The sequence below is a fragment of the Mirounga angustirostris genome, unplaced genomic scaffold (assembly GCF_029215605.1).
Source record: "Mirounga angustirostris isolate CCGP_5_RB_7025 unplaced genomic scaffold, mMirAng1.0.hap1 SCAF_2, whole genome shotgun sequence".
Taxonomy (NCBI): Eukaryota; Metazoa; Chordata; class Mammalia; order Carnivora; family Phocidae; genus Mirounga; species Mirounga angustirostris.
In genome coordinates, this window is record NW_026991710.1 from 3,865,096 (window position 1) to 3,884,912 (window position 19,817).

Below are 19,817 nucleotides of genomic sequence, written 5' to 3' on the forward strand. Positions count from 1 at the left end.
ACCTGCCCAAGAGCGCAGCTGCTCATGCGGCCTTCCAAGGACCCCGAACCCAACAGGGATTCCTCCTCGGTCCACAGCGCCCACCGGCCCTGGCTGCCGTCCGCGGGGCCCGGAGAAGACAGAGTCACCCGCACAAGCACACACGGCCTTCCAGCGACCGCCCGGCTGGCCCCTGAAACACGGTCGTCAGCACAGACCTGGGAGGAACCAGACAGGGTGTCGCGGGACACACCGTGGTTGGAGGCCCGCTGCCAGAGCCCAGCAGCGCGGAGTGGGCAGCTGCCCTGGCGTGCCCCTTACCTTTCTCTTGTTCGTCGGGCAAATGTAGAAGTTGTCGATGACCGTGGTGACACCGGGCTGGAGCGTGAGCTTGGTGTAGGACGTCCCGAAGTCCGAGGACCTGGGGGGACAGGACGACAGGTGTCAGCAAGGGGTCCCTCCAGATGCAGATGGGTCCAGCCCACATGACAGCCAGCACGGGCCGCACACCGGTGTGGGCACAGCAGCCAAGACCACGTCCCCTGGCAGCAGCATGCCCCAGGCGACAGGGAGGAGACGGGGCTCCCTGGGTCTTGAGCGCTCGCTCGGGTCTGGCGCGGGGTGTGGAGTCAGTGAACGCCAGCCAGTCTCCCCACGCGTGCCTGTCTGCGAAGGGCCCCTCGTGTGCCAGGCACTTCTGTGTCCTTCCATCTTCTCGACTCCCCGAGAGCCCTTAAAGACGAGCTCACTGTGTCTCCCTTGCAGAGCCCCCAAGGACGAGGAGGATGGCTCAGAGCAGGCAGCTTCCCGCCTGGGATCGCTCAGCTAACCAGTGCCTGACTCGGGAGGTGCGAGCTGGCCCGAGCCACTCACGCCGGCACCCTGTTCGCTCTGGAGAACGGCCCTCACCGTGCTGAGGCCTCCCAGCGGCCTATCTGCTTCTCTGTTTCCCTCTCCCAACCCTGAGCAGCTCCAGGGAGCTGCACCCTCCCCCCGTGGCCACACAGAGCTGGAGGACGGCAGAGGACGGCAGGCAGGACAGAGCTCCGGGTGCCCCTGGAAACCAGGCCCCCAGCCCCGGGTCTGCCGGCGAGCCCCCCCACCGCTGGCTCCATTCCAGGGGCTGGCCCCTCCTCACCTGGGGGCCCACTCTCCTGGCCGTAGCATGAGGGGTGCAGGACAGAATCTCTGGCTCTAAACCCCCTGCCCACCGGGGCGAGAGGGGGAGGGGTCATCAGAGTGATTTCACATGTGTGGTTTGGAAGCAACTGATACAGCGGGACATGGAATTAATTCCACATGGAAGCTTAAAACCTCCATGACCCTAAAACCAATGTTCCTTATTATCACCCCATTAACATGTGCTATGATTACAGAGCAAGGCTGGCCATGAGCCCCGGGGTGGCCAGGCCCGTCTGACCCTAAAGCGGAACATCCAGGATGTCGGGCTTCAGGGCCGTCCCTGAGCTTCCCCAACAGGAGCAGTCAGAAGAGTCAACCCACCAAGGGGACAGGGCCAGCAGCGGGAACCCCTCGGGCCTGGGCCTCCCTGTGATCACCTTGTGTGTCCTCACAGCTGAGAGCCGCCTGCACGAGCCGAGCCCCAGGGCCGCGGGAGTCGGCTGGAAGCCTGTCCTGGGGCCCCAGCAGCACCCTCCCCCTCTGGGGGCTGGACGAGGCAGTGTTTCTCAGGCTTGCCCAGTGTTGTCAGGGCCTGGGGGCCAGCCTGGGGCCACGGAGCATAAATGCCTGCCCTGCCAGCACGTGTCCATTGCCTTCCCCAGGTCATCTTTAGTGCTTTCTGCACACATAGACTTCCTCCCCAAATCTTCAAGAGAAACCGGAGCTCTGGGAAGATGGGCCGTGTTCATTGTCTTGGTGCCTAGTGGCCACCTGTCCACCTGTCCCTGGAGGCCAGGTCCCTTACCAGCCTCAGGGCCACAAGACCCTTCCCAGACCACGACAGAGAGCAATACCTGCCCCCTGACTCCCACGGGGTTCTGGTGGGGGCCAGTCCCCTCCCCAAGGTGGGTCCTTGACTGCCCTTGGCCTCCCCAGAGAGACTCTGCTCCAGCGAACCAAGAAAGCCTCCCTGGAGGGGTGATTAGGGACGCACTTAGTCTCCAAACCTCAGAGAACTGATTTGCTTTGGGAAGGAGGGAGCCAGAGGCCCATTAGCAGAGGAGTGATCCAGAGACCCAGGGAATTCGAGTCTCCACGGAAACCAATGGCTGTGTTTCTGAGCTTGATACATGGAAGGGTCCTCTGAGCCTCTTGGCCCCTCTGCTGTCCCTACCACCACCAGCAAACTGAGTGTAAGACCTGCCCGTGGATTCTGCCTCCCAGATACCTTGCCACCCACCCCTCCCCTCCATCCCTGACACCCACCTGCCTCACCCCAGGTGCTTCTCGAGGATCCAGCCTCCCCCCCCACCCCCACCACCACCCTTCCCCCTCCCAGTCACAGGAGCCTGCTCACACCTGCTCACTCCTAGGCACCTGCTAGTGCCTAGAGCAGGTCTAGGGAGGCGAGGGAGCGAGGGTGATGAATAAGAAAAATATAACAGCATCAGGTATGATCAGCGCTAGGCTGGAGGGGACACTGGGACTGCTGTCTCAGAGAGGCAGGGAAGGTCCCTTGGACGCGGTGATGTTTGGGCAGAGACAGGAAGGAAAAGAGTATGTGCCTGGCTGGGGGAAAGCGATTTGTACCTGGCTAAGTAATGTCCCCCCAAAATCTGTGTCCATCCAGAATCTGGCAATGTGAACTTATTTGCAAACAGGGGCTTTACGGATTTAAGTTATGAGGAGGTCACACCGAAGTAGGGCGGGCCCTGATCCAATGACTGGTGTCATAAGAGGGGGGGAATTTGGACCCAGGGACACAGAGACACACAAACACACATGGAGAATGCAGACAAGGGATGCCAAGAATGCAGACAAGAGGCTGGGAGACATGCTCAGAACAGACTCTCCCCAAGAGCCTCTGGAAGAAACCAACCCTGCCAACACCTTCGCCCTGGACTTCCAGCCTCCAGACTGTGCACAATAAATTTCTGTTGTTTCAAGCTAGCCAGTGTGTGGTCCTCTGTTACGGTGGCCCTAGGAAACTAACACAGCCTTCCAGGTAGAGGGAACAGCAGGTGCAAAGGCCCTGAGGACAGGCTAGCTCTCCTTCCTGCTCTTGGGACAGGGAAGGAGGGATCTGTTTGAACCAGTCCACCACTGCTTCCAGCTACTGAGGCACCAGGAACTGCTCACGCTGCAGGACAATGCAAATCCGGTTCCCGTTAGTCATGAGCCCCAAACTCCAGGCCTCTTGCTGGAGGCTGAGGCCCTCAGTTCACTCACTCACTCACTCCTCTGTCCAATATTTGTTTAGCTCCTTAAAGCTTCCAGCTCCACACTCCAAGTGGGAATTCAAATGTGTTCCCTGGGTCAAGTTCGGTCATGGCACGCGTGTTTACGGAATACCTACCGTGTGCCGGTCACTTCCTCCTGCCGTAAGCAGGACAGACACTGTCCTGCCCTATGGGGACGACAGGCTGGCTGCTGAGAGAGACAGAGCAGCCCCGCATTCCAGGTAAGCAGTGATGCCGATGGACATGTCCAGAGAATCTTGGGAGACCCTCCGGGGACGTGAAACCGACCTGGCCAGGGGCCACCCTCGACTGCCCTGCCCCCAGCTGCCCGCACCACCCATCTAACCACCCACCCCACCCTGCCGACTCTTCCTGCAGAATCATTCACATTTGGTGCCAACATGCCCCCCTCGCCATCCCTCTCCATCTTGCAGCCGTCCACGAGGGGCCTCCGTGGGCTATAGGCTCAGAGGAGGCGGAGGCTGGTACAGGCTGGGCGGGCTTCATCAGGACCGGTGAGCAGTTTCCTGCAGCTGATGTAACACATTACCCCAAACTTAGTGGTTTAGAACAGGACAGATCTATTATCTTACAGTTTGGGAGGTCAAAAGTCCAAAACAGCTCCTTTCCTCACATCCCCGGCTTCTAGAGGCACCCACTCTCCTTGGCTGGTGGCCCCTCCTCCACCTTCAGAGGGCATCCCCCCCACCTCCCATCCATTGTCACATCCCCTTCCTCTGGAGTCTGCCCCTCCCCTCGCTGTGCCCCCAGGAAGAGTGCGGGGCATGGCTGGAATTCAGGTGCACAGGCTTCGGGGCGAAGTTTCTTCAGAGAGCGGGAAGCAGGGAACGAGAACACAGGGGAGACTGAGATGCTGCGCGCGACCCTAGTAACGGGGTCCCGTCCCCGTCCGTGTCCCTCCGATCGCTCCCCCACGCTGGCTGGGTGTCTGCCGGCTCCCAGCTGCACGCCAGGCGCCAGGACACAGCCAGACGGGCTCCCAACACTCGGCGGGTAAGAATGCCGACTGCCAAGGCCAGCAGTAAACAGCCTGACCAGCTCGCCTCGCAATGGGCTGGCCTGGCCCCCGCCAGATCCCCACCTCTCTGACTGCCTGTCTCTCGGTGGACCCCCAGTGTAGGCAGGGGACGAGAATGGAATTTATCACCGTGAATAAGTCCGGGAAAGAGAGGCTGACTGGCCTCAGTGACCAGCTGGTCAGTGGGGGCAGGTCCGAACCCAGACCCTCTGACCAACCCGGAATCTAACGCTATCTCCTCCTGAAGTCTATACAGATCACGCAGTGAGGACAGCGGTCACCAGGATCCTGCAGGAATCCACAGCCTGGGCACACAGGGAGCACTCAACAAATGCTTATTGGATTCCTATGGAGGTGCTCTGGGGGCAGACCTGCAGGCTCTGTGACCTCAGGTGAGCAGGTTTCCCTCTCTGGGCAAAGAGTTTCCCATCAAAAATGTGGGGCTGGGATGTGCTCACGTCTGAGCCCTGGCAGCGGCGGCCTCCATGGCCCTACCCCCACACGCCCCTCCTGAGCTGCCCCAGCGACCCCCGAGCCCCTCCCTGCCGTGCCCTCCCCCGGGGTGACCTTCCCCACAGCGCTCTGCACCCCCACCACCTCCAAGTTCTCCTTAAGTGCATCTGGGAGTGCAGGGAGTGATTATGCCAATCTGCATTTATTCAAATTAAAAATAAAAAACCCAACTCTAAAACTGGGCACACAGAAACAGGAAAGGCAAGCTCAGTTGGAAAGTCACTCTTTGCAAGTCGGCTGCTTAATTGCTGAGTGTTTGTACATATTCACTTTTCAAAAAATAATTTAATTGAGCCATTTTCATGCTCTATAATTATTTCATTGGCAGGGCCATATGTTCGGCTCCTGCCCCTCCCCGTTGTGCGGATGAGCCCCTACCTCCCACCCATCTCCTCCACCCGGCTAGCTCGGAAAACCACCGCAGCTGTGAGTAGGGGGCGCCCACCTGCGTGGCTGGTGCTCCCCCAGGTGTCCAGCCCCGGGTGAGGCCGGGACTCCGAGATGCACCTTCTTTATCTGTAAAAGGGGCTGATGACACTGATGTCACACACCTGCGTGAGGGAAGAGCACGAGGTAGGTTCGCGGTCGTGGCAGGTGCAGTCCCCGCCTCTCTGCACCCCCCGGGGGAAGATGTCACAGCAACTCCACGTGGCCCCTCTCTGGCGGAAGGTGCAGGTGTGTGTGGACACCCCTGCGTGTCCAGTGAGTATGAGGCTGGACAGCTAGTTTGTGCAAGCACACCCCGAGTGCCCCTGTTAGTCACTGTTGAGAACGTAGAGATCCTGCCCTCCCCCCAGAGTCCCACCAAGCAGGATGTGCCGTGAAATGTGTTGTTCAGTGTTCAAGGCCGGGGGCTCCGCGGGTGCCAACCCAGAGCGTCGCCCTTATAACGGAGAGTGTGCAGGTGGCAGGCCCTGAACTCCGTGCGAGGAGGGAAAGGCCGCTGATGCTTGCTAGGTTAAGTGGCTCTGGTATGAAAACTTGCTGCACGTTGATCCCAGCAGCAGATGCTCAGTCCAGTCGGCCGCTCCTGGACTCCCTGTATGTCAGTCCCCCGCAGTAAACCTGTGTCTCGATTGCTGTCTCTGGGTCTTTTCTTTGGCCTCACCAGGTCACCACCCCACCTGGGCTGAGAGTCTGCTGGAGCGCGGCTGCCCAGACGCTGAGGATGCTGACAGTTTGCAGAGCATCCTGAGGAGACCCCTGTAGCCAGTCCAGAGGGTCCGAATTACCATCTGCACTTGACCCATGGGGAAACTGAGGCCCAGCTAGGGAAGGGACTTGTCCGGAGTTGTACAGGGATCCAGGCACCCACCGTGGGCTCTCCCACCGGACAAGGTGACACACGAGAGGCATGCTTTTGCGGCTGACGTGGGTCTGAGCTTGGGTGGGATTCCAGCCGGGCATAGCGGAGTGATGTGCGGTGTGGTGAGAGGGAACGGACACTGAGCCGCCTTCGCGCCGGGGCCATTCTAGTTCTCAGGCACTGACCCCTCAGGGGACCCACAGACAGTAGGCTTTGATCTGCTGCCCGGGTCTGTTAATATATGGACTCGGGGTGAGCAGAAGAGAATTGGGGCAGTGTGGGGCACTTCTCAGGCTGGTCAAGTCATTCAAGAAAATTCCAGAATGTGGCTCGAGATTCTGAGTGTGAAGTGGAGAGTCAGGGGCCAGCTAGGTGGGTGAACTGAGGGGGAGAAAAGCAGCCCCGTCCCCAGGGGGCGCAAAGCCTTGTGGGGCAGGGAGTCACCCCAGTCTGCTGCAGCCGCTGGGCAGGATCTGGAGAGCGGGCCCCTCCCACGTGAAAGGCCCTGGGGAAGGGGGCGGTTAGTGAAACCACATGCTCACCCCGCGCTGGACTCCGTGCTCGGGAAGGACACACAGACTCGCTGACACAAGAAGGCCACGTTCGAACAGGAGCATGCCTTCCCATTTTACAGATGAGGAGACCGAGGCTCAGGAGGAGGAAGTGACTTTTTCGTACTTAATCACAGCAACTACAGAAAACGCAGGCTGTCCCCTGAGTGGAGTAGTGATGTCCCCCGAGGGGTTCACGTGGCACCACGCGGCTGGACTTTCCGACTCCATCCTCTGGAGGAGCCTGGTGGGCGGCCCTCGCTAATGGTCAGTGGTTGGACGCTGCCCGTCCCAGTCAGGGGGCCGAGCCACTGTGATCTCTGGTTCTCATGGCTCTTTCAATGCAAGCCCGCTTTACACCCGCCGGGCTGTGCTCCCAGCAGGCCAGGAGGGCTGGTGTCCCCACGGCCACACGATGCTGGAGCCCACCTCTCCCAGTCTGTCCCACGAGGCCCGTCTCCCAACCAGCCCTTCCACGTGGGGTCCCAGCCACCCCGCCCCAGCGATGCTGGTCCTCTGCCCCCACCAGTGTCAGGTGTTCTGACACTCGCTAGTGGAACTCTCCAGAACGAAGCTGGGCCAGGCAGCTCTCCCCACACCTTAGGGATGGGAGTTGGTGCAGGTCCTCATAGGACCTTTGCAATAGCAAGGCAGCTCACACGACACCTCGGCTCAGGCTGGCTTCTGGCCACGGGCGTTCATTACTCCTTAATGAGCATCACATCCTTTCCAATGAAGCTCTGTGTTATCCTTAAAAATTCCTGACATAAGTGAATGCCCTCAGGGGCGCCTGGGTGGCTCAGTCGGTTAAGTGTCTGCCTTCGGCTCAGGTCATGGTCCCAGGGTCCTGGGATCGAGCCCCGCATCGGGTTCCCTGTTCTGCGGGGAGTCTGCTTCTCTCTCTCCCTCTCCCCCTGCTTGTGTTCCCTCTCTCGCTGTGTCTGTCAAATAAATAAATGAAATCTTTACCAAAAAAATAAGTGAATGCCCTCAGTGGGAGAGGTCTTTTCAACAAACGTTTCCTGAGCGTCAGTTACATGCAGGCTCTGTGCTAGGCGTGGCATGAGACCTGGATGGGCAGGGGGCTTCGGCAGTGGGTGGTGCCAGCTACTAGCTAGCCTCTAGCAGCCGGTCTATACGAGCTGCTCAGATCTTGGAATGATCCCACACCAGGTAGTCACCAGGCAGTGCCCCCGACCCCAGGAGTGCCCCCCTGCTGCCCGGGCCCCTCCTCCTGCATGCCAACCCTCCCAAGAGCTCCTCACAGACCAGCAGCATGGGATTAACCCCCCCAGGGCAGGGGGGCCTCCGGGATCATTTTCTGGGCTGTGCCCAGGTCCACTCTGAGGGAGCAATGCCCTTGCCACATCTTTGTGGAACAGCACATGGTGCTGCCTTTAGGGGCCCAAAATCCAGTGTGGGGGGCTGAAGCATGAAGTGCAGCCCGAAGATGAGCTTCTGGAGCCTAGAGTGGCTTCCATGAGTTCTCAGAGCCTGGGGTGGTGCTGGCCGCTCCCGTGGAGCCCAGAGAAGGTGCTAGAAGCCTGCACGGAGCTCTGAAAAGGTCGGTCTATATGCTCTCATGGAAGCCTGAAAAAGGGGGCTTGGGGGCCTCGCAGAGAATCTGGGGGAGCTGGAAGGGGGAGGAGGAGGAGGAAGAGGGCCCCAGACAAAGGGGATCAGGCATTTCAGGAAGAGCCCCCAGGCTGTAGGCCCTGAGCGCTGGTCAGGGGAGCTGGGTGCCCCATGCAGCGGCAGGGAAGGAATCAAGGCCCCAGTTCCAGGCAGAAGCGAGAGTGGCCGAGGCCCACAGCCTTAGACAGCGGAGTCCAGAGGAAACACAAGTAACACACTACAGCCTTCATCCCGGCCGGGCCGCGCGTGCCCCCGGGTGAAGACACTCGGTGGTTCCCCCCTCATCTAATCTCCTTCCGGCCAGTGACTCTTGGTACAAACAAGGAAACAGAGTCAAATGGGTGGTCATTTGTTGGGACTCATCAAAGACGAAGCTAGGCTTAGGTGACCCCAGGTCTCAATAATGCATGCCCCTTCGACCAGCTTCTGGCTCTATGGAAAGGAAGGGGACACAGGACACCATGGCTCAGGGCTGGTTTTATTTCTGGAGGTTTGAACATGGCACACGGTAGGACCTTTGCAATAGCTCTCTTTCCAACTGAGGAGGGCGGGGAGTCTTTAGAGCTGATTTCTAACCATCGGGGCTAAATGAGGCCTGTGTCCCTGGAAAGGCCCCACGGTCACCTGGCAAGGCGGCCTGCTGCTCACCTTGGCACATGAGACCCCGTCAACCTCCTGCAGATGTTCCTGTTTTTACAGCCGTTCTGCAAGCCCTCAGCTGGGCACGCTTCCAGGGGCCGCGGTAGGTGACCAAGCCATCCCCAGCCCAGGCCACAGGCCAGGAGCAGTGGCAGGTGCGGGGAGGGGAGGTGTCACTCACCCCAGAGGCTGCAGGTGACAGGCTGTCACTGGGACTGACACCAGGTGGGATTTCCTGAGAAGCAAGCCAGGGACCAGATAGGACATCGCTGTGTCTTCTGGGTTAACTGAGGAAGTTGTATCTGATGGGGCACTGGAGGGGCTGGGTTTATGTCCTGGCAGAGGCGACTCTCTGATGATCCCGACATGGTGGGATCGTGGAGGGGCTGGGGGAGGCAGTGTGGGGCACTCTGGGTTTTGTCGGGAATGACAAAGGAGCATCTCCTAGGAACGGGGTGGGGCAGCCACTGGCCAGGACCAGGCCTGCCCACGGCCAACCTCCTTCTGCCATGACCCAGGGTGAAGCACGCAGACGCATGCATTCTCCCAGGGAACCAACTGACCTGGGAGCATGCCAAGTCCCTCTGAAGCCCAGAAATGTCATTTCAAATAGAAAACATCCAAATAGAATAAGACAAATAATAACATAGAAAGATTTGCTGCAGACCAGATAACGCGGCTCTGAAAAGCTGTCCAACCCAGTCACCACCTCATCACGGAAGAGGGTTGGCAGTGCCACGGAGAGAAGGGCCACGTGAGGCGGGGAGGAGTGTGAGCTGCCAAGTCAGAGGGTCCAGGCTTGGCTCTGGGGGATGTGCCTGCTTAGGCTCCCCTTAGGAACTGGAATCCATCCTTAGGAAAATTCCAGAAGTTTACCAATCCACTGACAATGAAATTTCCTTTCTCAATATGCCAACACATCCTCCATTCTTCTTGGAATCATTTAAAGATAATAGGACAAAAATAACAGGAAGTGGTTACAACAGTAACAAGAAAAGAAGTTTCTGCTTCAACCATCGACGGGGCCCGTTTACCCTCTACGCCCGTCCAGCCCTTGTCCAAAGGTGATCACACTGATCGATCAATGACAGCATGTACACAAAATTCCATCCTGAGTTTCGGATGGTCGGCATTTCCTGTTGGCTGTGTGACAGTCCATCCAGGCCACGTGGATTTACTGATGGGCCATTCCTCAGGCTGAACTATGCCAGGCATTTCCACAAACACCGAGGGCCTCCTACGTGCCAAGCGCTCTGGAAAATCACTTTTTTCCATGGATTGCTATTTTGAGCCCCTCTGCCCGTCATCAACAACATCTTCATCACTTGAACACATCCTGGATTATTCCCGAGGTGATGCCCCAGGAGCGGGGCTCCTCCGTGAAGCTCAAAGCTTCCATGTGGTGTTTAAAAAATGTGTTTTTTAGATCTGAGAAAAATCTTACAACTGGGTATCTTAAAAACTAGGGGCCTCATTTATTCTTAGGGGGTCTTGGCACAAACTGATAACACTTTTCTATGCCAATGTGTCAAATTATAGAATCTGACGCTCTAAATTGATTTTTTGAATGACTGTTGACTACACTGTTTCTGCCAATGGCAGCCCAAACGATAGATTAAGCATCTTAAAGAAGAATAAATGAGAAGAGGCATTAGCAGATGAGATCCAGGAAATCTGGAAGGAAATTCTATTTTTAAAAGTTACAAGGAATATTTTAATCCAAAGTGCAGAAACTAAGTAAGAAATAAGATGCAACACAAACACCTCTCCATCTTGGTAAACGCCAAAGAACTTTTTAAGTCATGAAACTGGATATCTGATTGGAAAAAAAAAAAAACTTTTTTATGGCAAAAAGTTCCTGGAATAGAAACAAAGGGTTGATGACATACAAAACGGAATAGTTAAGCCAACAGCCTACAGATTTCCATTTCCAAACTGTATCCCTAACGACTCAGTCTCTGGGCTGAAGTTGAGAGATCTGGCTTGCAGACACCTCCATCCTTTCCCAATTTTGGATCTTGGACGAGTCGGTCCATATCTCTGAGATTGAACTTGTCTGTGATAACAGGGGACAATAACGGTACTGATGACAAGAACACATCATTGGTATCCCCCATATATCAAGCTCCATGCTAACCAAGTGCTTTGCACGTACTAGCTCACTTAATCCTCCCAACACGTGAAGATGAGTAGCACTGTCTCATTTTCCAGAACAGGAGACTGAGGCCGGGAGCGCAGGAGCTGAGGGTGGCCGAGGCAGCCTGGCCCCCGCCTGTGAGCTCTGCCCCAGCACATGCAGCCCCCGCACCTTGCCAGGAGCCACTTCCCAGGCAGGACGGTGTAAGAGGAGAGCCGTCTCCAACCTTTTCCCTTCACAGCGCGGCAGAGAGCAGGGCAGGAGCGTGCTCCTGTTCCTTCCCGGGGAAGCAGCCTCTTCCACGCTCACACACCCTGCGGGGCCCTGAAACTATCACCCGCACATAGGAACGGGGCCTCCACTGAGGATGGGGGGCACCAGATCACCTGCCTTTTCCAGCTAACAGAGCCTGCAGATGGTGCCAGCCAGAGGCCCCAGTTCTCAGCTCCTTGAACCTAAGTTAGTGTCCACTTCTCCCAAATGATGCGAAGCTCCCTCGGAACCACCTCCAGTGGGTCCCCAACACCTTCAGGATCAATGCGGAGTCCCTGACAACAGCGGGCCAGCGGGCAGGCCAAGGAAGGCACGCAGGGAGGGGTGCTGTCAGCTCCCCACCTGCACAGGAGGGAAGCAGGGCTGCGAGGAGAGCCTGGCTCCGTCAGGGAAGAGCCTCGAAGGGTGAAGACAGGAAGCACATGGGTGACTGCCCCCCCCCACCACGCAGTCTCCTTGCTGTTCTGCTACCCGCCCCCAGCTGCCTGTGACACCTGATCCCACCGGAGGGACTTCTGTTCCCCTGATCCCCCCCGAGAGCCCCTCCAGGCCAGGCCTGTGTCTGACCAGCTCTCTGGCCAGCCCCTCGCCCGAGGCCCGGCATGAAGCAGGGGACAGTGAATGCTGTCGAAGGAGCGCACAGATGAATCCACAAGCCGGTCCTCCCCCAGAGCCTGCCGCAGGCCCTATGCGAGCCCTCAGCACCCGACCCCACTGTGAGAGCCCCACGGGCCCGAGACCTCCAGGCTCCCCCACGCCCCTCCCATGGAAAGGACATAAGCCCAGAGAAGGGCGGTCACTGGCTCAAAGTCACACAGCAGCTGAGTGGCCCGGGGCGTGACTTTGACTGAGGTCTCCTGGCCCCAAGCAGAGCTTCTGTGTCCAGGATACTCCAGGATGTCCTAGGCAGACGGTGGAGGGCAGAGGTCTCCATCGCTCCTCACTCCAACCCGCCGTCAAGACGATGAAACAGAACCCAACCCCTCAGACCAAGCCAGTGACAGAGACATCAGGTGAATGTTTCTGGAGACTGAAAACAAACAATAAATGAAGGCTGACAGCTACAGAGCACAGGCCGCCTGCAGCAGTGGTGACGGCTTCTGCCTGCAGCACGTGCGGAAGTGGCAGGACAGACAGACAGACAGACACACACCCATCCTTCAGCAGCTCCAGGACCACCTGGTCAACCCCAGCCAGCCCACCGCACCAGGGGCCCCGGGGGAGAGGGCACTGGGGGCCGAGGCTTCGGCTCTGACAAGGGCGTGGCTCCCCGAGGGTGCCCAGCGGATCCTGCGGAGCTCTGACCCCCACCAGGGCCCCTTCTAGGCCCAGCAGGTGGCCAGCCCCAACAAGCGCCCCAGCTTCTCCCAGCCAATCTCCTACGAGACACCCCCATGCTTACAGCATTATTCCAAAGAGAGTGGCCTGCAGCCACGGTCCCCATCACAGGTGGAGGAGTGTGCTGACAGGTTAAGACCACTGGCTGTGTGGCCTTGAGCTGGTCACTCGACCTACCGACCTCAGGTGTCCCTTCTGTACCATGGGGACACACCTTCCACTCACGGTCCTCACAAGTGTTAAACGAAAGGACAGACATGAACCGCCCAGCACAGCGACTGGCCCGGAATACAGGGAGTGCCTTCCTCCTCCTCTTCCTCCTTGAAACAGAAGGTATTTGGCGACGGTGCAGCAAGAGGTCAACTCAGTGGGTCTGGCTTGTCTGAACTCTGCACCTTCCAAGAAAGGTTAGGCCCTTGATTGGCCCCTGGAAGGTCACCTCTAAGGCCCTGGCAGGTCCCACCTGTCAAGCGTGCCTTTGCTCACCGGAGGCCCCCAGCCAGTGTGCCAGCCCCTGCTGATGATGTGATTTACGGTAGGGGTCTCGGGTCAGCTGGGACCCCTTTACTTCTAGAGGGGCCGGAGACTGAGGTCAGCCACAGGGCTACATGACCAACCTCGATAAAAACCCTGGACACCAAGGCTCAGGTGAGGCGCCCTGGTTGGCTGTACTTGGGATGTGCTGTCCCGTGTCACCGCTTGAAGAGTTAAGCACTGTCCCCGTGGCCTACGAGACACTGCCTGGGTGTGGAGTCCGTCCTGGGCCTTTGCACGTGCTGTTCTCCTTCCCAGATACGCACAGGGACTGACTCCCCACTGTGTTCCAGGCTCGGTTCAAGTGTCCCTCCCTGAGGACGGTGTCCTGGGCCACTCTCCCGTGACTCTCTGCCCCGTTTCCCACGTGACTTCTATCCATTGCACACGTTGCTTCCTGACATTATACACGTGTTTTGTGAAGGTACTGTCTGTCTAGAACATCAGCTCCTGGGAGGAGAGTGCTGGTGTCTGGCTACCCTCCATGCTGGGAAGCCATCCCTTCCCCGAAGACCCCATTGCTGACAATCTCCTGCAGTTCTGTGTTAGGTGTGAGACAGGCTCATGTTTCCTCCTCCCTAAGGGACACCCACTGGTGCCTGTCCCTCCTGCTGAGAGTCCTCCTTACCCCACACCCGGTGCAGTAACCTGGGTCACAGGTCAAGGGCGCATCGGGGTGGCCTGGTCTGGGCACCTGGGCTGGCCCTGAGCCCTGCAGCACTGTGGAAGCTGCAAGGCGTGGCCCCCACTTCTGCGTCTCCCACTCCCAGCCCCAGCAGCCAGTCGGTGAAAGTTTGCTGAAATGACTGAATAATGCCCAAATAACTTCCATAATGGCACAAACCGCAGTAAAAATGTGGCCCGGGAGCCGCCCGCCCGCCCCCCTATGCCCCTTGCAGACCCTGTCACTCCGCCTCCTCCCACAGGCACCCCACAATAATAACTTCATGCACCTTGCTCTCCAGGCAAGAGAACCAAAGCGGGTGGAAATGAGCAGAACATATTTCTCCCAATTCTTAAGACTCTAAGAGTTCAACAGGGACAAGATGCCTTTAAGCACATGAAAATTATGAGTCAAGCCCTTCTCAGCGAAGGCGCATCATTCAGCAAGCATGTGGGACTGACTGTTCCAACCACGGGTCCAAGGAGCTGGGAGAGGCGGGGGCGGGCGGGGGTGGGGGGACTGCAGAGCGCTGGGCCAGGCTGCCATCTGTGTCTCCTTGGGAGCATGTGGGGGTCTCGGAGGCTGGGGACTCTCACCCCACAGGCAGGACCTGTCCCAGCATCAGGCTGGGTGGCAAGTGGACTTCCTCACCTCCAGGCCACATGAAGGGGGACTGTGACCCTTTGTGCATACGTCACTCCTAGAATCAAGCTGAAGCCGTGGTCCCCCTTCTGGGGGTGCTTCCTCCCACGGAGCCATCTCAGTGAGCTGGGGTGCGGGGCTCCGGCCAGGCGCTGGCCAGCAGGCGGTGGCTGAAACCCCCACGCGTCCCCAGCAAAAGCAGTTTTAGAAGTCATGCAACTTGCACCATAGTGCAGGTCCCACTTCTCCAAGTGCTCTCCCTCTGGGAACACGGGGCCCCATTGCAGATACCAGGAAGCCAAGGCTCAGAGAGGTTCAGTGACTTGCTCAGAATCCCACAGCAAAGAGGTGGAGAGGCAGGTGGGCCCAGGTCTGTCAGATCCTACAGCCCACAAGCTCCCCCGTCCACCTGCAGAGAAAGTGGTGGTTCTGGTGCTCGGAGGGGCCCCCGGGGCCAGGAACGGCACCACGGGCTCTCCCCACACACTCTTACTTCCTCAGCAGCCCTCAGGGAGGCCGAGAAGCCACCAAGGAAAAGAAGAATTTGAGGCTCTAGCCCCTGAAATGGCCCAGCCAAGGCCCCACAGTCACTGAGGGGCAATGCCTATGGGACAGGTTCCGATGTTGGAGAAGAGCTCCCCCCCAGCTGGGGTTCTGTCCTTCTGGAGATGTGGGGTCCCACCCTTCCGGTGGGGGTCCCACTCACCACACCTGTGTGCATGACCATCAGCAGAGGAGGGGGCCTACTCCTCCATGGGAACGTGCACGAGTGCAGAGACCACCCACCTAAGTGGGTCTCAGAGGAGAAGGGAGAGGAGGAGGAGAGGTCCTGCCTTTGGAAAGCTAGGGGGTGGGTATGAAGATGTCAGTAACGATGGAGTCTAAGGGAGCTGAGTTCTGAGGGGTAGGGCGATCCTGTGGGTCCCCACTATAGACCAGTAAGTGGTGCCCTGTGGTATTCTGGGCTTGTTTCTGGCTGACACTTCCCATCCACTTCCCTTAATGACTATCTACCCATCCATCAATCCATCTATCCAATCATTCTTCCACCTATCACCCACCTGTCTGTCCATCCATCCATTCTTCCATCTACCACCCACCTGTCCATCCATCCATCCATTCTTCCACCTACCACCCACCTGTCCATCCATCCATCTACCCAACCATTCTTCCATCCACCACCCACCTGTCCATCTGTCCATCCATCCATCCATTCTTCCATCCACCACCCGCCTGTCTGTCCATCCATCCATCCATCCATTCTCCCTTCTTTCCTTCCATCTGTCCAACTCATGATCCACACATTCCCAGGTACCTGCTGCATGTCTGGCCCTGCGCCGGGCTCTGAGAGGGGGACACAGAGATGCTTTGGGGAGGCTCCGCCACCAGGAGCACAAGAGACGTTTGACGAGTGACTGAGTGAGCCTTGAAGATGCCCTCCCAGTAACTGCACTGCCTGTTGATGCCATCATGTGTCTCCTAGATCCCAGGACCTGTTACTGGCTTGATTCCAGAATGTGGCTCAACTTCTATTTTAAAGACACCAGGATGTCCTGTGCTGTTCTTCACAGGAAGCACGCAAATGAATCCGCGGGGCTGACGGTGCTGCCCACACGGGAGGACGCTATGTATCTTCAAAAACAACACACCACCTTGCAAGGACCTGCTCAAGACGGGCGTGTACGATTCAGGCCCCAGGGTGATGTCAGTCCTCTCTTTCCTTCCCCATGGAAGGATTTTTTTTTTCCTGAGGACAGATTCTTAACTGGAAGCAGGCCAGCCCAAAGCTTGTCTGAATTTTCTGTGTCTGAGCATCTGGGGGAGCGGCAGACAGCTGACGGTGGGATTCCAGACAGAATGAAGGAGAAGAGCTCGATTTTTCAGCAACATGAAGAAACGGGCTGTTCTGGCTGCCGCCCAGCCCCCAGGAACACCTGCAGACGCTCCCAGCCAGTGTCTGCAGACCCCAACGCTCTCTGTCTCTCTCTGGGCATGGATCTCTGGCCTCTTATGCACCTCGGATCTGTCTCTGTCTCTCTCTGTGGTGGTATCTCTGTGTGCCTTCTTTCTCCATCTCTCTGTCTCTGAAAGTTCTCCCACGGGGCAGCTCTGTCCTTGTGTCTCTTGGCCTGTCTGTCTCTCTCTCTCCACGTGTCTCTGATTTTCTGTGTGAGCCATCCTCTCCTTCATTCTCCCCTTCCACCTTCCCCATTCCCTTTCTCCTGAGAGCAACTCAAGAGGAGACGTCCCATTATAGAAAGGTCTGGGGACAATGTGTGACCATCTCTCTGGGGCCATGAGGAAAGCAGGACACTGGTTCTGGCTTCCCCCCTTCCTGGGGTGGGGGTCACCAGATGCCAGGGCTCCTGATCCCAGGGAGCTGATGCTGCAGAGGGGCGGTCAGGTAATAAGCAGAACAAACGTCCATTGTCAGGTAGTGCTTGCTATGAATCACAGAATAAGGGGCAGAGAGTAAGGGGTTGCTATTTCAGAGTGGCACGGGATGCTCTCCCACTGAGGTGACATTTGAACAGAGACTGGAGTGCACTGAGGAGTCAGTCCATGTGGGCATCCGAGAAAGAGAAGAGCACATGCAAAGGCCCTGAGGCAGGACAGCCCAGCTGCCTTGCCTGGGCAGGATGTTCGTAGAACAGGACATGGCCCCTCACTGGCTTCCTTGTGCAGGGCCACTGGCTTCCAGGGTCTGGAATTGGACTGTGTCATGAAGCTGGGACACTTCAGATTTCCACTTCTGGTCTGGCCAACTTGGTGACTGACAGGGCCAGAGGTCTTCCTGGGGGAAGTCAGCAGGACGACACCACACACACACACGAGCTGGGAGAGCTGGGGCGGGCAGAGTCACCTCTCCTGTCTTGGGGCCTCAAGCAGGACTCCCCCAGACAGGGCTCCAGAACATTCAGTAGGGACAGCCTTGGCCTCCTTCCATCTGCTCAACCTCCCCTGTCATCCCCACACTATGGCAGGCTCCTGCGGCCCCGGGCAAACAGCAGACCTTTCTGTCCCCATCAGTTTCGGTCTGGGGCTGTGGACACAGCAAGGCTGCTCAACAATCCAGCCCCTGGGTGAAACCCCACATTGCGAGACATCTGTGCGCTTCCTTCAAACATCGCATCCATGCTAATAAGGCAAATAAACACGGCATTTAAAGATCAGAGGCAGCGCAGTTAAAGCCTATTAAATTAAATTCACTGTCAAGGGTGAAAGAGAAGATAAACTGGGATTATTCCAGTCATGGCAATTAAAAGAAAGAAAGAAAGGAACATTTAGAGAGAGATGTAATTTCGCGGTCCCCGAAGCAGTGACAGCTGCCTCCAGAGACAGCATTTGGAAGGGCAGCTCGTCTCCCTCCTGACACGGGCAGCTCCCCCCTGAGTCTGTCCCTGTCCCCTGAGACCTGGGACACAGCCCTGAGGCTGTCCCTGAACCCCAGCTCTCCAGACACACCCTGCCAGGCAGGGAGGCAGAATCCTGGAGAATCTACTCCCTTCTGCTTCCGGTCCCGTCTCCAATAGAGACTGTGACTCCTCCCTGGCAGGCCCACCCTGATTCTGGCTCCTGCCTGGGGGGCCTGGACCCCCAGCCGCAGGACAGCGACCATCTGCCTTCACCCCTCTGCCCGAGAGTTGGCAGCGAGCCCCTCGGCCTCACCAGTCTCTGTATAACCCAGTCTGTGCTGCGTACTTCACACAGTACAGATTGCCTGCTTGGGTTTTGACATAGGTCGTCTCCAGTGAAATTCACAGTGACCCACAACATGCCACTGTGTGTTCTGTGTCCACACCACCGTCCCAGGGTCCTTCACTGTCCTGCTCATGGTACAAGACACACTATGCACACGATGCTCTTCCCCAGGACACAGCTTCCTGATGATTCACTTCTCGCTGGTCCAACTGCTATTAACCTTTTCTTCCTTTCCAATTTTGTTTTCTTTCTACAATGTTCTCTGTCCTTTATATATATATATATATGTATCTCAATCCTTTGGGCTTCTCCTCAGATGCACAGTATTGCCATTTTTTTCATGCAATGAAAATAGCTTTGCTGTTTTATTTCTGATTATATAAATCACACTGTGCACTATAGAAACCTGAGTGATACTTACATATATAACAGAAGAAGTGTAAACGGTGTGAAATCCCACCAGCCTGATGTACTGACTATTGTAGGCGAGTTGGTGAGGGGTGACCAGACTGGTGACCATCCTTATGCTCCCCTCCCTCCTCCTCCCCACTCCCTTTCTATAAATTTTATAAAATTCTATCACCCCCTCTGCCCCCACCCACAAGGCTTCCCTCCATCCCCACCCAGACAACAAAACCCAACCAAACATCCCAGGGAGAACCCGTTCAGATCCTTCTCCGAGCTCACATACTTGTACACACAAACGCACACCTCTGTACGGCAGGCTTGTTTTGCTGTTGGTTGGCTTTGTTTCATATTAAGCAAGACGACATTATCTCCCACCCTCTATCTTGCTTTTCTCACTTACTACAATGTATCTCAACAAAGTGGGTATAGAAGGAACGTACCTCAACATAACAAAGGCCATATATGACAAGCCCACAGCTGACCCCATCCTCCATGGTGAAATGCTGAAAGCTTTTCCTCTAAGATCAGGAACAAAACGAGGATGCCCAGTCTTGACACTTTTATTCAACTTAGTATTGGAAATCCTAGCCAGAGCAATTAGGCAAGATAAAGAAATAAAAGACATCCAAGTTAGGAAAGAAGAAGTAAATCTTTCACTATCTGCAGATGATGTTATATGTAGAAAACCCTAAAGACTGCATCAAAAAAAAAAAAAAAACCTGTTAAAACCAATAAAAGAATTTAGTGAAGTTGCAAGATATAAAATTGACACCCAAAAATTTGTTGCATTTCTATCACAATAATGAACTATCAGAGAAATTAAGAAAACATTCCCATTTACAATTCTGCCCAAAAAATTAAAATGCTTAGGAATAAATTCAACCAAGGTGGTGTAAGGACCTGCTTATTAAAAACTACAAGACATTAATGAAAGAAGTTGAGAAAGACACAAATAAATGGAAAGATATATCATGCTGATGGATCGGAAGAATTAATATTGTTCAAATGTCCACACCACCCAAAGCAATCCACCCAAAGCAATTAAAAAGGTTTAATGCAATGCCTATCAAAATTCCATGACATTTTTAAAAAATA

General features: G+C 56.4%; 1 protein-coding gene across 1 annotated transcript in view; it reads right to left on the minus strand.

Annotated features, from left to right (window-relative positions):
- SORCS2 (sortilin related VPS10 domain containing receptor 2) overlaps nucleotides 1-19,817 on the minus strand; it is a 451,696-nt gene that overhangs the window by 173,878 nt on the left and 258,001 nt on the right. The window contains exon 3 of the mRNA XM_045881528.3: nucleotides 301-400. Within this exon, the coding sequence (XP_045737484.2) occupies nucleotides 301-400 (100 nt within the window). The remainder of the gene's footprint in view (nucleotides 1-300; nucleotides 401-19,817) is intronic.